This window comes from Hyla sarda, chromosome 1 (assembly GCF_029499605.1).
Source record: "Hyla sarda isolate aHylSar1 chromosome 1, aHylSar1.hap1, whole genome shotgun sequence".
Lineage (NCBI taxonomy): Eukaryota > Metazoa > Chordata > Amphibia > Anura > Hylidae > Hyla > Hyla sarda.
Window position 1 is genome coordinate 365,243,415 of NC_079189.1, and position 17,975 is coordinate 365,261,389.

Genomic DNA, 17,975 nt, shown 5'->3' on the forward strand with positions numbered 1-17,975 from the left:
TCCCCCACATTAGGTAGGCAGTATGTTCCCCCACATTAGGTTGGTAGTATAGTTCCCCCCCACATTAGGCTGTAGTTCCCCCACATTAGGTTGGCAGTATAGTTCCCCCACATTAGGTTGTAGTTCCCCCACATTAGGTAGGCAGTATAGTTCCCCCTCATTGGGTTGTAGTTCCCTACGTTAGGTTGGCTGTATGTTCCCCCACATTAGGTTGCAGTTCCCCACATTAGGTAGGCAGTATAGTTCCCCCACATTAGGTTGTAGTTCCCCCACATTAGGTAGGCAGTATGTTCCCCCACATTAGGTTGCAGTTCCACCACATTAGGTTGGCAGTATGTTCCCCCACATTAGGTTGGCAGTATGTTCCCCCACATTAGGTTGGCAGTATGTTCCCCCACATTAGGTTGGCAGTATGTTCCCCCATATTAGGTTGGCAGTATGTTCCCCCACATTAGGTTGGCAGTATGTTCCCCCATATTAGGTTGGCAGTATGTTCCCCCACATTAGGTTGGCAGTATGTTCCCCCACATCAGGTTGGCAGTATGTTCCCCCACATTAGGTTGGCAGTATGTTCCCCCACATTAGGTTGGCAGTATTTTCCCCCACAGACATACAGCCTTCAGCCCTATACAGTGTATGGCTGGAGGCTGGATGTCTGTGTACTGCCTCACAGTCTTCCGTCCACCGGTCAGGGGTCACGATCTACTGTAGCAGTAGGTCCCGGGACCGTAGGAGCGGTGGTCGGAGCACTGAAGATGACGTGCAGGTAATGTACCATGCCTGTGTGTCCTCCTCCTCGATGCTCCGCTCCTCCGTTCCTATGGGCGCACGCACGGGACGTCAGTGACGTCCCTGCTTGCGCTACCTCCCGGCAGCCCCTGCGTTTTTGAAGTTAAGGCCGCAGAAAGGTAACCGGACATCCTTGTGTCTCGAAAAGATCTTTCGGGACACAGAGATGTCCCGGTTTGTACTGCCTGGCGAACTATGGCTGCGTGCCCACAGAGGGGGCTCGGCATGCCACCTGTGGCATGCCTGCCATAGGTTCGCCATCACTGGTTTAGAGTTTCTCCTAAGGACAGTTCCTTACTTCGCTTCATAGTCCATCTCCATGGACAGTGGGAACTGCTGGACACTCAGTTCTAGCCCTCAGTAACCTTAGCCCAGGGTCTCGTCCATGTGTCCTACGGCCGGATGGGGTTTAGTCTCCAGACTGACTCTGGTGGTGTTCTTCCCACCCCAAGGACTGCTTTGGAACATTCCTTGGTCTCTGTGTCCCCCAATGAGAACGCGCGCTGGCCGGGGCCTGGTAAGTGACCGGCGGCTCGTCTTCTTCCGGTCCCGGCACCTACTGCTATGGTCCATAGGCCATAGCAGTAGATGTGACCCCGGGCCGGAGGAGCGGTGATCGGATCACTGTGGGGGCAGCAGTACAGGCATACAGCCTCCAGCCATACACTGTATATGGCTGGAAGCTGTATGTCTGTGGGGTGGGGGGAAGCTGCCTACTATTGTGGGGGAACTGCTGACCTAATGTGGGGGGGAGCTGCCTACAAATGTGGGGGGAGCTGCCTAATATTGTTGGGGGGAGCTGCCTAATATTGTGGGGGAACTGCCTACTATTGTGGGGAACCTGCCTACTATTGTGGGGGAACTGCCTACTATTGTGGGGAACCTGCCTACTATTGTGGGGGAAATGCTAACCTAATGTGGGGGATCTGCCTACTAGTGTGGGGGAGCTGCCTACTATTGTTGGGGAGCTGCCTATTAATGTGGGGGAGCTGCCTACTATTGTGGGGGAACTGCTGACCTAATGTGGGGGGGGGGGGGAGCTGCCTACAAATGTGGGGGGAGCTGCCTAATATTGTTGGGGGGAGCTGCCTAATATTGTGGGGGGGAGCTGCCTACTATTGTGGGGGAACTGCCTACTATTGTGGGGGAACTGCCTACTATTGTGGGGAACCTGCCTACTATTGTGGGGGAAATGCTAACCTAATGTGGGGGATCTGCCTACTATTGTGGGGGAACTGCCTATTAATGTGGGGGAGCTGCCTATTAATGTGGGGGAGCTGCCTACTATTGTGGGGGAGCTGCCTACTATTGTGGGGGAGCTGCCTACTATTGTGGGGGAGCTGCCTACTATTGTGGGGGAGCCGACTACTATTGTTGGGGAGCTGCCTATTAATGTGGGGGAGCTGCCTACTATTGTGGGGGAGCTGCCTATTAATGTGGGGGAACTCCCAACCTAATGTGGGGGAGCTGGCAATCTAATGTGGGGGAATCTAATCTAATGAGCAGAGCGCTGCATTTTACCAGAAGACGGGAAGAAGTCCGTTTCGGTTTCGGTATCGGTTTCGGCCGAACATTTTTTTTATTTCGGTTTCGTTTCGGTTCTGAAATTTCCATTTCGGTGCACCTCTAGTGCATTCACACCACGTTTTTGCAATACAGTTCCCTTATCAGGTTTTTAATGAAAAACGTATTCCTCAAAACCTAACAAAAATGCATCAAAATGTGTGTGCAAATTTCAACCCGTATACAGTTAAAAACCGTAAACGGTTTGAAAAATTCTGTCCGGTTGTATCCGTTTTTTAAGGATAAAACTTATACGTTTTTAACTTTTCATTCCATTTTGAATAAAGTTTCACTTGTTTGCAATTCCAAGGAAAAAAAAGTGCAAAGTTAAAAACTGTATTGTGAAAACCGGATGGAACCGCATGCACATACGGTTCTGTACAGTTCCAATTGACTCCCATGTTTAAAAAAAAAAAAAAAATACGGTTTAATACAGTTTTTCACCCGGACCAAAAAACGTGGTAGACTACGGTTTTGGGTACGGGAAAAAAACTGATAAAACCGTACAGAATGCAAAATGGACACAACCTGATGCATCTTTTAGCATAAGGTTTTCAATGGAGTCAATGCATACGGTTTTCAATACGGTTCCATATGGTTTTCACATTGAAATCGTATATGGGAATTGTATTGCAAAAACATGGTGTGAATGCACCCCAAGAAATAATTTGAGTTGGCTCTATCCAGACTATTAACGGGGTAGTCCTAAAAAAGCAAAACAAGTTATTAAGCACTTTTGTAATATACTTTAATTAGCTGAAATGTATTCGTTTTTCAAGCCGCTACATACTTACCATCCCCTGGAAGTTGGTTTCTTTTTTATGTTGTGCTTTCTGCTCCTGATTCCCCCTCGCCTCCTCCCTTTTCAGAGATGATACGTCTTCACTCTCCTGTGCTCAGGTGGCATATTTTGATTACTGAAGCCAGCTCAGTCTTAGTTGAAGCTCTATATCAAACTGACAGTACTGCAGCTACTAGATGGAGGTGCCAGAGCAGTGTAAAGGGACAGTAAACAGACTCCTCTGAGCTAACAGAGGGAGGGAACAGTAGGAGGGAACTTTAGCACAGGGCTTAGTACTTTAGCTGGCACAGATGAGGAAGTGGACTGTTTTCTCTGCCTGGGAGAGAGCACAACGGGCCCTAATGAAAATGATTTTCTTTAACCCCTTAAGGACTCAGTGTTTTTCTGTTTTTGCACTTTCGTTTTTTCCTCCTTACCTTTTAAAAATCATAACCCTTTCAATTTTCCACCTAAAAATCCATATTGCGGCTTATTTTTTGCGTCGCCAATTCTACTTTGCAGTGACATTAGTCATTTTACCCAAAAATGCACGGCGAAACGGAAAAAAAAATCATCGTGCGACAAAATCGGAAAAAAAAACGCCATTTTGTAACTTTTGGGGGCTTCCGTTTCTACGCAGTGCATATTTCGGTAAAAATTACACCTTATCATTATTCTGTAGGTCCATACGGTTAAAATGATACCCTACTTATATAGGTTTGATTTTGTCGCACTTCTGGAAAAAATCATAACTACATGCAGGAAAATTTATACGTTTAAAAATGTCATCTTCTGACCCCTATAACTTTTTTATTTTTCCACCTACGGGGCGGTATGAGGACTCATTTCTTGCGCCGTGATCTGAAGTTTTTATTGGTATGATTTTTTTTTTGATCTGACTTTTTGATCACTTTTTATTCATTTTTTAATGTTATAAAAAGTTACCAAAATACGCTTTTTTGGACTTTGGAATTTTTTTGCGCGTACGCCATTGACCGTACGGCTTAATTAATGATATATTTTTATAGTTCGGACATTTACGCACGCGGCGATACCACATATGTTTATTTATTTATTTTTTTTACACTGTTTTATTTTTTTTATGGGAAAAGGGGGGTGATTCAAACTTTTATTAGGGAAGGGGTTAAATGACCTTTATTAACACTTTTTTTTTTACTTTTTTTTTGCAGTGTTATAGGTCCCATAGGGACCTATAACACTGCACACACTGATCTCTCATCCTGATCACAGGCGTGTATTAACACGCCTGTGATCAGCATTATCGGCGCTTGACTGCTCCTGCCTGGATCTCAGGCACGGAGCAGTCATTCGTCGATCGGACACCGAGGAGGCAGGTAAGAGCCCTCCCGGTGTCCGATCAGCTGTTCGGGACGCCGCGATTTCACCGCGGCGGTCCCGAACAGCCCGACTGAGCAGCCGGGATACTTTCAGTTTCACTTTAGAAGCGGCGGTCAGCTTTGACCGCCGCTTCTAAAGGGTTAATACCGCACATCGCCGCGATCGGCGATGTGTGGTATTAGCCGCGGGTCCCGGCCGTTGATTAGCGCCGGGACCCACGCGATATGATGCGGGATCGCAGCGCGATCCCGCTTCATATCGCGGGAGCCGGCGCAGGACGTAAATATACGTCCTGCGTCGTTAAGGGGTTAAAGGGGTATTCCGGGCAAAAATATTTTACCCCCCATCCAAAGGATAGGGGATAAGGTGTCTGCTGCTGAGACCCCCCCCCCCCCCCCCCCCCGCATTCTATGCAGGTGCTGAATCTCCAGTTTCGGAAGCCTCCAGGTTCCCGGGACTGGGGACGTTACGTCGTGCCACGCCCCCTCCATTCATGTCTATGGGAGGGGGCGATCAGACACCTTATCCCCTTTCCTTTGGATAGGGGATAAAATATTTTTGCCCAAAATACCCCTTTAAAGCGTATTTGCTCTGCTCTGTTCTGTGGTTTCTAACCCTGGTTAACCTATTTAAGAGGTTCTCTCTGACATTTACAGCTAAATCCTACATTAGACATTATTTATCTTGCTGGTCACATTGTTGGTTTTTATGTAACCACTGCTATTATTTCTTGGTTTAGTTTTTTTCTGTTCTTCACTTGTTTTCATCACTATAGTGGTGACTCTTGCTGATAGATTTTAAAGCATGACCATCACACTTCTTCAGCTTAAAGGGGACTGTATATCAATTTAACACTTTTCCCACCTTTTAAAGGGGTACTCTGCCCCTAGACATCTTATTTCCTATTTTTTTTTCCATATAAAAAAAGCACTTCCTCTAATAAAAACAAAAAATCTAGACTAGTACATTAAAGAAAAGTATCGGTACTCATACTTTGTCTTAATGTCTTAAAAAAATGGTATCAGGATATCCCTATTTTATGCTAAATATGTAAATTTTTTATTTTGCACTTTTTAAAACCCCATATGGGACTTTTTTTGTGCAGTCTTTAGATTGCATTCACTGTATAATGCTTATTGCTATGCCTTTCTTTTAGGTTATAAAAGAAACTGGACTGAGACAAATGTACACTGCTGAAGAAAGATATGTAACGAAAGTATCTGCATATAGCAACAATGTTATCTCTAGCAATATTTCCTTAAAATCTGCCCAATTTCTAACAGTTGCAGTGGATCCAGAGGAAAGAAGGCAAGCAGTTGAACAATTTAAGGTAAGAAACACTCACTAAAAATAGTTCACTTTTAAGGCTCGTTCACAAGGGCAGATTTGCTTGCAAACTGGCAGCAAGTTTCCTGTAGCGAGTTTGAATGGGCCAGGCTTTTTGCAGGCAGCCCGTCCCCATTCAAACTCACAGTGGGCGGCAATAAACCTCATTACGAGATATGGCAATGTATCTGGCATAGGTATAAACTGGGAAAAATCTTTCTTAATGCTGTTGGATCGGGTTTCAACTGATGTTTATGTAGATGAGAACGTAATTATAAAGTGTGTTACCCAGATCAAATATCTTGGCATTGAGCTATCCCCAAATATACAGGAATATAAAGAACTAAATTTATCTCCAACAGTAAACAGTGGCTGATAAAAGCTGGGCACTACTGCTAAACTCTCGGGGATTAAAGAGAACACATAGCATGTGGAATGGGACAGCGTGGGGCTGTATGAATGAACTAACTCCTGGGGGTGCCAATCAATATCCAAAGATAGCATATGCAGTGCAGTAGTAGAAGAAAGTAGATTGCACTCACGCGATGGAGATGAAAACGTCTTCTTTATTGGGTAATCACTTTAAAACATTCCGAAGTGAAGGTAGAGAGATGCGGTTAGCATAAGCTGACTGACCGGCCGGTCAGAAGTAATTGCTATTAGCTATACATAATATAATACATAGATGGTAAGTGTTTCTTCAGGGTACTGTACAGTTAACACAGTGTACCAGAGATACAAAATGGAGCCACCCTCACCTGGTGTCCAAAAGTGCAGTTAAAACTAGAAAAGATAAAGCATCACTGAATTATGATAGCACACCAGAAATAATGAAAAATGAATACATCTTTATTATACAAAAACCTGCTGTAAACACTACATATATTGCACTTGTGAGGGACAAATAAAAACTATTAAAATTGGCTCACTAGGAGCCTAAGCACAACCCTAGGGAGGGGCCATGAACCCCCTCCCCTAGAAATTAGCACCCGTCCTCTAAGGTAATGTACAATTTAAATACTCCATACAGAAATACACCATATCTCATTAAAAATGAATATGTACAAAAACAATAAGAATGAGACATTAAGGGGAATTAATCATAAGGTACTGATAAATAAGTACACCATTTTCAAGGAAACATAAGCCTTATAAATGCTGCAAAGTCCTATTCCCCCATGTATTGCCACAATCCCATGTGTAAATACCTGCAATAATAGACCTAGTGCATAGGAAACAAGCGCCCTGAGTAAGTCGCACTGATGAAGCCATTGCGCTTGCCGCCTTCAGGTGTAGTGCAGAAGCGATGCTAGCGCAGTAATGCTTTGGCCCAGCCATGTTGGAGATATCGCTGTATGTAGGGGCTACATGCTTAGGGGTAGAGTAATAAATAATTATAAAAAGGGTGTTATTCACAAACCAGCCGTGTGCTCATACCAGTGCACCCCGGGCTAAGGAACGCCTCGAGGACATCAAAGCAGCATATTATTCTTTTGGCCATAACTGGGGAGCTAAGCACTGTATAAAAAAAAAGTAAACACCATTGTAATCAGCCTCGCCTGCACGCTAAGCCTTAGGTTACATTGGGTGACGACATTGCCAGTTTACCTTTTAAGGAATCCTTTTTGGTAACTGAAGTGTTTTGCAAGTATGTTAGGCTGATAAATGAGAGGGTTGGCTGAAATGACAGTAACCATGACAGTAACCGTTACGTTTGTTAACTGGTAAACCATTCTGTACTCCCCTTTCAATCGTATTCTCTTCTTTTAGAGGTAGTACAAATGAGATAATAGATTTAGCAGCAGGGATGTGAACTGATAATTCACTGATAATTCCTGTTCCTCTGAAATGTTTAGGTGTATATAAAAAGCTACTAGATGGAAAGTGAGAACTTGGCACCTTGCCTCGCTGTGCAAATACTGTACACCAAAAGGCACAGATATTTCTGGGTGATAGCTTCTCTTTATGTGTAAGTTTTAAGAATTGCTGCGGGAGCTTGCTGTGGTTTAGGAGTTTAGGTCTTGAATCTAATGATAAACACCAACTGTGAGCAAGCTAGAACATGACAGAAATGTTTTGACATAAGATTAAGCAGTTTCTCTGTTTCTATTTTAGGAAATCGATAGAAGGTGTACTTCATTAGAATCTCGTTTTAGTGAACTGATCAACAAACAGAAGCTGCTTGACAAAAAAGACAATGACTTGAGGTTAAGGAAGAAAGAGATACTGGATATGAAGACCAAAAAGAGACAACTGGAACAGAAGATTTCTACTAAATATGATAGGTTAGAAAATAAAATGAGCTGTGGTCTGTGCTCCCGAGCCTATTATGCCTTAGGGCATATGTTCACACAGTGTGAAAATGGGGCTAAAAAATACATATGTATTTTGAAGCTGATTTCATGAAAAATACATGATTTTTGATGGTTTGTTTGTTTTTTTGTGAATTTAAAGCAGATTTTTCTCTTCTAAGAAACAAAAGTGTAATAAAGAAAAAGTTTATAAAAGTGTATTAACCCCTCCCTATTAAAAGTTTAACCCCTTAAGGACCGGGGTTTTTTCCATTTTTGCATTTTTGTTTTTTGCTCCTTGCCTTTAAAAAATCATAACTCTTTCAATTTTGCACCTAAAAATCCATATAATGGCTTATATTTTGCGCCACCAATTCTACTTTGTAATGACGTCAGTCATTTTGCCCAAAAATCTACGGTGAAACGGAAAAAAACATCATTGTGCGACAAAATTGAAAAAAAAATGCCGTTTTGTAACTTTTGGGGGCTTCCGTTTCTACATAGTAAATTTTTCGGTAAAAATGACACCTTATCTTTATTCTGTAGGTCCATACGATTAAAATGATACCCTACTTATATAGGTTTGATTTTGTCGTACTTCTGGAAAAAATCATAACTACATGCAGGAAAATTAATACGTTTAAAATTGTCATCTTCTGACCCCTATAACTTTTTTATTTTTCCGTGTATGGGGCGGTATGAGGGCTCATTTTTTGCGCCGTGATCTCAAGTTTTTAACGGTACCATTTTTGCATTGATAGGACTTATTGATCACTTTTTATTCATTTTTAAATGATATAAAAAGTTACCAAAAATGCACTATTTTGGACTTTGGAATTTTTTTGCGCGCACGCCATTGACCGAGCGGTTTAATTAATGATATATTTTTATAATTCGGACATTTCCGCACACGGTGATACCATTTACACTGTGTTTTTTTTTTTTTTTATTGGAAAAGGGGGGTGATTCAAACTTTTAATAGGGGAGGAGTTAAATGATCTTTATTCACTTTTTTTTTTCACTTTTTTTTTGCAGTGTTATAGCTCCCATAGGGACCTATAACACTGCACACACTGATCTCCTATGCTGATCACTGGTTTCTCATAGGAAACCAGTGATCGACGAGACGATTCTGCCGCATGACTGCCCATGCCTGGATCTCAGGCACTGAGCAGTCATTCGGCGATCGGACAGCGAGGAGGCAGGTAGGGGCCCTTCCGCTGTCCTGTCAGCTGTTCGGGATGCCGCGATTAGCCGCGGCTATCCCGAACAGCCCGACTGAGCTAGCCGGCAACTTTCACTTTCGCTTTTAGCCGCGCGGCTCAGCTCTGAGCGCGCGGCTAAAGGGTTAATAGTGCGCGGCGCCGCGATCGGCGCTGCGCGCTATTAGAGGCGGGTCCCGGCTTCACTATGACGCCAGGCCCGCTGTGATATGACGCGGGGTTACTGTGTAACCGTGCGTTATATCAGGAGAGCAGGACCAAGGACGTACCGGTACGTCTTTGGTCCTTAAGGGGTTAAATCACCTCCCTTTTCCCAATTTAAAAAAATAAAATAATCATATGTGCTATCGCCGCATGTGTAAATGTTCGAACTATTAAAATATAAGGTTAGCTAAACCGCACTGTCGATGGCGTACACGTAAAAAAATACCAAATCCAAAACTGTGCATTTTTGGTCACTTCATATACCATAAAATATTAATAAAAAGTGATCAAAAAGTCCCATCAATAAAATAAAACTACAGACGATGGCGCAAAAAATTTGCCCTCATATAGCCCTGTATGTGGAAAAATAAAAAAGTTATAGAGGTCAGAAGATGACAATTTTAAACATATATAAATTTTGGTGCATGTAGTTTATAATTTTTTTAAGTATTAAAATAAAATAAAACCTACATAAATTGGGTATCGTTGTAACCGTATGGATCTACAGAATAAATATATGGTGTAACTTTTCCCAAAAAGTGCACTGTGTAGATACGGGAGCCCCCAAAAATTACAAAATTGCACTTTTAAAAAAAATTTATTTCACCCCATAAATATTTTTTTTTTTCGTTTATAATAAATTATAAAATTAGTTTATTATAAAATAAGTGATGTCATTACAAAGTACAATTGGAGACACAAAAAACAAGACCTTATATGGTTCTATAGGTACAAAATTGAAAGTGTTATGATTTTTAGAAGGGATGGGGGAAAAAATGAAAATATAAAAATCAAAAATTTTAGTCCTTAAGGGGAAAATGAGTCCCTAAGAGGTTAAATCAACTGGAGACAGAAAGTTAAGCAGGTTTGTAAATTACTTCTACTTAATCATTCCTGTACTTATCAGCTGCTATATAGGATGATTATAAAATCATTAAATGGGCACTGTCAGATACAAACACTCTTTATATGTTGTACATCTTAGCAAACATTGACTGACAGCGCCCATTTAAGTTAGTTCTTTACATTGAGGACACAGAAAGCAAAACAGGCAACTAGGGCTATTGTTAGGGTAAGGTTCTGGGCTCATTGGGTTGGCCTTCTCAAGGTGATGGCCCACTTTTTCATCCTCTGGCAACGTTAACAGGGTACTCCGCCCCTGGCATCTTATCCCCCATCCAAAGGATAGGGGATAAGATGTTAGATTGCCACAGTCCCGCTGCTGGGGACCCCGGGGATCGCCGCTGCGGCACTCCGCCATCATTACTGCACAAAGCGAGTTCGCTCTGTGCGTAATGACGGGCGATACAGGGGCCGGAGCAGCCTGACATCATGGCTCTGTCCCTCAAGACATCACGGCCCGTCCCCTTAATGCAAGTCTATGGCAGGGGGCGTGATGACCGCCACGCCCCGTCCCATAGACTTGTATTGACGGGGGCGGGCCGTGACATCACGAGGGGCGGAGCCGTGACGTAACGATGCTCCGGCCCCTGTATTGCCCGTCATTACGTGCAGAGCGATCTCGCTCTGCGCAGTAATGATAGCGGGGTGCTGCAGCAGCAATCCCCGGGGTCCCCAGCAGCAGGACCCCGGCGATCTGACATCTTATCCCCTATCCTTTGGATAGGGGATAAGATGTCTAGGGGCAGAGTACCCCTTTAAGACGATTAATCTAATAGGGTTACGCTGTAGGTTAACACTATAGGCTTAATAGGCCTATGGGAGCTATAACACTGCAAAAAAAAGTGAATAAAGAAAATTTAACCCCTTCCCTAATAAAAGTTTGAATCACCCCCCTTTTCCCCCCCAAAAAAAAAAAAAAAAGTGTAAATAAAAATAAACATATGTGGTATCCCCGCCTGCGGAAATGTCCGAATTATAAAAATATAAAATTAATTAAACCGCACAGTTAATGGCGTACGCTCAAAAAAATTACAAAGTCCAAAATAGTGCATTTTTGGTCACTTTTTATATCATGAAAAAATGAATAAAAAGCGATCATGACGCAAAAAATTAGCCCTCATACCACCCCATACGTGGAAAAATAAAGTTATAGGGGTCAGAACATGACAATTTTAAACGTATAAATTTTCCTGCATGTAGTTATGATTTTTTCCAGAAGTCCGACAAAATCAAACCTATATACGTAGGGTATCATTTTAATTGTATGGACCTACAGAATAAAGATAAGGTGTCATGTTTACCGGAAAAATTTTTTTTTTTTTTTCTATTTTGTCCCACAATGATTTTTTTTTCCGTTTCGCCGTACATTTTTGGGTAAAATGACTGATGTCATGACAAAGTAGAATTGGTGGCGCACAAAATAAGCATTCATATGGATTTTTTTGTTGCAAAATTGAGAGTTAAGATTTTTTAAAGGTAAGGAGGAAAAAACGAAAATGCAAAAACTGAAAAACCCTGGGTCCTTAAGGGGTTAAAATTACCCTATTGTTTTCTCGCTTTTTTTAAATTTTTTTACTTTTTTAGCAATCATTTGATTGCTAATACTGTTCAGTGCTATGCATGGGCATATCGTACATCATACACCGATCATACATCGGAACAGATGCCACAGATGCCATGATCTGTATTGATCACGCCATCTGAGGGGTAAATGGTAAGATATCAGTGCAATCGCTGATTGCAGCCCGGACCTGCCATGCATTATGCAAGCACCGGTCTGGTGCTCGCGTCACGTACAGGACTTAAATGGAAGTTCTGGTGCGTTAGGTCCCATCGCATCAGGGCGTACATTTATGCCCATTGGGTTAAAACTGAATTTCAGAACTCTTTTTGTTGTGCACAACACCACACACAAGTTGTATTATCTACTGAACAGAAGTTGTTAGGTGATCCCTCTCAGTCCTGCAGATTGGTTATGGATGTTTTATAGTACACCCTGACTTTGTGGGGAATAATTTACCCTCTAACAGGGTTGGGTTTAGCGGGTTGGATGACATATCCTGTAAGGTTTGCATATGCTATAACTTCTAAATACCGTAATTGTCTCTCCCCTAGCTTAAAGCAGCTAGAGCAAGAAAATATTAATGTGGAGGATGATGAGCAACAAGCAGATGACAAGATTAGAGATATCAATGTCCAGAAAAAGAAAATTGTTATAGAGCTCACAGAGTTGATAAAGGTAAGGATGAAATATTTTAGTTTAATTGGTATTTTGTTTTAGGGATCGACCGATATCGTTTTTTTTAGGGCCAATACCGATAATCGGTGCAGGTTAGGGCCGATAGCCGATAACTTATACCGATATTCCGGTATAAGTTATCGGCTATTTAACCCCCTGCGACACCGCTGCAGATCATTGATTTAAAGCTTGGGGGGCGGGGCATTATCGGCTTATCGGCAAGGTAATTGCCGATACCGATAATGCCCAAAATCGTGATTATCGGCCGATAATATCGGCCATTCCGATAGTCGGTCGATCCCTATTTTGTTTCTTTGTAGTCAGTGGTACAAAAGGAAACGGGGAGTAGGTGACCATGGTAACTTACCAGGAAAGCTACACATCTATCCTATCGTCTGTGCGGGGTGCAGTGAGTGGCCTAATCATAGGCCGCGGGTTTTTACTTTTGTGACCTTGTGCATTAATTATGTTATCTAATTTCTTGTCTGTTGATTGTGGATATGATTTGGTGTTTAGTTGTTTGCTAATATGCATTGTATTCACTGATGTGGAATAGATATATATCACAGTGGGGCATCAGTTATATACTAATGATCACTGCATTATTGCATCTTTATCTATACTACATCTATATTATAGCTTGAAAGAAAGACTAGACAGAGGGAAAATGATTAAATCAACACAGTAAAGGAGGAGAGGATATTTAAAAGAAGGAAAACTACCACAAGAGGACATTAAATTACAGGGGCAAAGGTTTATGCAGTAATATGAGGAAGTATTACTTTACTGAGAGAGTAGTGGATGCATGGAATAGCCTTCCTGTAGAAGTGGTAGCTACAAATACAGTGAAGGAGTTAAAACATGCATGGGATAAGCATAAGGCTATTCTTCATATAAGATAGGACCAGGGACTATTCATAGGATTCAGAATATTGGGCAGACTAGATGGGACAAATGAAATGTAGAAACTGTTCCACTTTTCTCTTGCACCAGTTTAGATACATCTTTCCTATTGTGTCCAGGCCAACATGTTAACTTTTTAAAAACCGCATTTAATGGGATGTTCCCAACTGGTGGATCATATTCATCCTTGTAGAACTTTTAATTGCATTTATTCACCTAAGGTTAATCCCTTTGGAAATGTTAGCATTTTTCTCCTCCCATTGTTGATTGCTGGTTGTCTTGGTTAAAAAAAAATTACTTTTAATGATACGCTAAAATCCTTAATTCTCCTTATTTAGTTGGACATACCATATCTAGTCAATGCTAGAGATTTGTAGCCCTTGTTGTGGGGTTGGACTGATTTTGGTCCATTTTAAATGGTGTTGGATTCACGTTATAATTTTGGTGGATTTTAGAGTATCATTAAAAGTTATATTTTTTTCGGCACCTCTTACTTTATTTATTTTTTCTAATTTTTATCCATAAGGGTCTTTTGCTGTCTGGGCACACGTGTGTCCCATTACCATTCTATGTATTTACATGGTTGTCTTGGTCACCATCCAATACTCTTCTCCAGGACCAGTGGTTGGACTGGTGATGTCACTGCACAGTGCAGTAGAGTGCTGACTGGCTGAAACCTCAGGAGCACGCATCAGAAGTGTTAAAGGGGTACTCCGGGGGAAAACTTTTTATTTTTATTAATTTTTTTATTTAAATCAACTGGTGCCAGAAAGGTAAACAGATGTGTGTAAATTATATCTATTAAAAAATCTTAATCCTTCCTCTACTTATTAGCTGCTGAATACTACAGCAGAAATGCTAACATAAAACAGATTAAAAAAAATTCTAACATAGAACAGCATATGTTTGCTATGGGGATTTCCTTTTACTCTGGACAGTTCCTAAAATGGAGATGTCAGCAAAGCGAACTCTGCTCATGATGTCAGCAGACAGCTCTGTGTTTCAAACGGAAAATAATTTCCTCTGTAGCATTCAGCAGTTAATAAGTACAGGAAGGATTAAGATTTTTTAAAAGAACTAATTTACAAATCTGTTTCTTTCTGGCACCAGTTGATATATATATAAAAAAAAAAAGTTTTTCACCAGAGTACCCCTTTAACCTCTTAAGGACCAATGACGTTGTGGAACGTCATTGCACCCTGGGCTTTAAGGACCAATGACGTTCCACAACGTCATGGCGTTTTCCGGTCCCTGCCGCACGCCGGGCAGAGATCGGAAGCGGATGCCTGCTGAAATGCTTCAGCAGGCAACCAAGGCAAACGCCGAGGGGGGCCATGTAGGCCCCCATGTCGGCGATCGCCGCAAATCGCAAAGGAAATCGCCCTTGCGATCTGCGGCGATACCGGGCTGATCGGGTCCCTGGGACCTGACCGCCCGGTAATTTTGCATGATCCCGGTTGTCAAAGACAGCCAGGACTATGCTGGAGGCTAGGAGCGAGGTGGCAAGCCTGCCACCACCTCCTATCCCCTGCGATCCGTCGGTTTACTAACCGACCAATTGCAGGGGGGGGGGGGGGGCGGTTACTTCCTCCCACCCTGCCCGGCCCCTGGAAGTCCGGAGAGGACGGGAGGAAGACCGGAGGACGCGGCGGGGGACGGGGGAGGGCTGGGGACCGGCCCCGGTACTTACCTCGTCCCTGAAGACCCGGATCCCGGCGATGAAGGCGGCGACAGGTGAGTTCCTCTTCAGCCGCGGTCGGGCCCTTTACAGCAATGCACGTCGCCGTAAAGTGACATGCATTGCTGTATTGGGACCCTGTATTCTACAACTCCCAGCATGCCCAGACAGCCCTTGGCATCTGGGCATGCTGGGAGTTGCAGTTTTGCAACATCTGGAGGCCCGCAGTTTTGGGACCACTGTGCCCTTCCAGATGTTGCAAAACTACACATCCTCAGCATGCCCTTACTGTCCAGGCATGCTGGGAGTTGTAGTTCTGTAACATCTGGCCCTTCAGATGTTGCAGAACTACAACTCCCAGCATGCCTGGACAGTTTTGGCATAAAGGGAGTTGTAGTTTTGCAACATCTGGAAGGGCACAGATTGGGAACCACTGTATTAGTGGTCTGCAAACTGTAGTCCTCCAGATATTGCAAAACTACAACTCCAAGCATGCTGGGAGTTGTAGTTCGGCAACATCTGGCTCTAACTACTACTACTTCCAGCATGCCTGAGAATGTTTGGGAGTTGTGGTTTTGCAACAACTGGAGGCACACTGGTTGGGAAACATTGTCTGTTTCCTAACTCAGTGTTTCCCAACCCGTGTGCCTCCAGCTGTTGCAAAACTATAACTACCAGCATGCACTGATAGACTGTGCATGCTGGGAGTTGTAGTTTTGCAACAGCTGGAGGTCCTCCCCCCTCCTGTGAATGTACAGGGTACATTCACATGGGCAGGGGGCTTACAGTGAGTATATTGGGACATAAAACCATATTGGCCATATTGGGACAGAAAACTTGGTAGCTGGGACCTCTCTCCCCCTTGCGTCAAAGCAGTTTTTTCCCCGCTGTAGTATGTGAGCTGCCAGTACATAGCAGCCATTAAGATTTATTACCATCAAGGAAATACATGGATCACTTAAAGGGGTACTCCGGTGGAAAACTTTTTTTTTTTTTTTTAAATCAACTGGGTACAAAAAGTTAAACAGATTTGTAAATGACTTTTGCTAAAAAAAAATCTTAATCCTTCCAGTACTTATCAGCTGCTGTTATGATCCACAGGAAATTCTTTTCTTTTTGAATTTCCTTTTTGTCTGACCAGAGTGCTCTCTGCTGACACCTCTGTCCATTTTAGGAACTGTCCAGAGCAGGAGAGGTTTGCTATGGGGATTTTCTCCTACTCTGGACAGTTCCTAAAATGAACAGAGGTGTCAGCAGAGAGCACTGTGGTCAGTCAGAAAGGATATTCAAAAAGAAAAGAACTTCCCGTGGATCATACTGCAGCTGGTAACTACTGGAAGGATTAAGATTTTTTTAATATAATATAATAATTAAGTAATTTACAAATCTGTTTAACTTTCTGCCACCAATTCATTTAAAAAAAAAAAAAGTTTTCCACCGGAGTACCCCTTTAAAGGGGTTATCCAGGAATCGAAAAACACAGGTAATTTATTTCCAAAACCACTCCCTGTCTGTCTCCAGGTTGGGTGTGGTATTACAACATGGCTCCATTCACTTCAATGGAACTGAGCTACAGAACCACACCCAACCTGGAGACAGACAGGGAGCGGTTTTGGAAAGAAATTACCTATGTTTTTCTATTCTCGAATAACCCCTTAGTCTGCTTGTACCTAGATGCTCTGTTTTCTGGCTCTATATTATTGGAGTCTAAGAATGGAGACATCTCTCATGTTTATTTTCCTTTACATGCTCATGGACTGAGGTTAAGCTATAGGATGTCCTTTTTATTACTGGGGAATCTCTTATCCTTTTTTCTGGGCTGCTCTTTAGCATCATCTAATGTTACTTACTAGATGGTGCCAATAATAACTAATTTCATACTGATGTAACGGTTTCTAGGCAAACCTAGGCAGTCTTGAAATAATAGCAAAGGTTGATTTATTTGATGATCGATGTGGTGCACAGACCAATGGATGTTGATATGTTTTCTTTTGTTTCACTTTACCATTTTTTTTCCAGAAATGCATGCTACTAAATAAAGAAAAAGTAGATTTAGCCTTAGAAAATACGACAGTACTATGGAAGAAGAACAAAATTGAATCTGAGTACAAAGAGGCTACATCTAGACTAAAAGAACTGGAGGTAACTATAGTAATTTTCCTTTTTTTAAGAACAATTAATGATTGGTTTAAAATGTTATTTCTACTTCAGATGCTGCTGAAGTCATGGGTCGGGTGAGCGACCATGATGGGAGGCCTGCGGGTCGGGTACGCGTCATAACCGGGAGATGTCTGGTAATGACGATGATTGCTCTGATGTCCGTCATTTAACTGGTTAAATACTGGTTTCTGATCCTGCACGGTGAATGGCTTCAACACAAAAAAAAAAATCCAAACGCCCAAATTGTTTGTTTTTGGTTAAATTACATCACAAAAAAAGTAATAAAAATCAATCAAAAAGCCAGAACTAAACAAAAGTGGTACCTTTAAAAGCTACAGCTCATAGAGCAAAAAACAAACCCACAGCTCCATAGGTGGAAAAATAAAAAAGTTATAGGGGTTAGAACATGTTAATATACAAAGTTTTTATTTTTCAAGGTTTAACTTTTTTTTAACCATAAAACAAAACAAAAAATATTCAAGTTTGGTATCATTGGAATTGAACTGACCCATAGAATAAAGATGGCATGTCAGATTTACTGTATTTTGAACACCGA

At 42.2% G+C, this 17,975-nt stretch overlaps 1 protein-coding gene across 2 annotated transcripts in view; it reads left to right on the forward strand.

Moving 5' to 3' along the window:
* Positions 1–17,975, forward strand: part of SMC5 (structural maintenance of chromosomes 5) — a 166,249-nt gene that overhangs the window by 66,383 nt on the left and 81,891 nt on the right. For both annotated transcript variants that reach the window (XM_056523070.1, XM_056523071.1), the window contains exons 14-17: positions 5,649–5,822; positions 7,934–8,103; positions 12,555–12,678; positions 17,279–17,401. In XM_056523070.1, the coding sequence (XP_056379045.1) occupies positions 5,649–5,822; positions 7,934–8,103; positions 12,555–12,678; positions 17,279–17,401 (591 nt within the window). The remainder of the gene's footprint in view (positions 1–5,648; positions 5,823–7,933; positions 8,104–12,554; positions 12,679–17,278; positions 17,402–17,975) is intronic.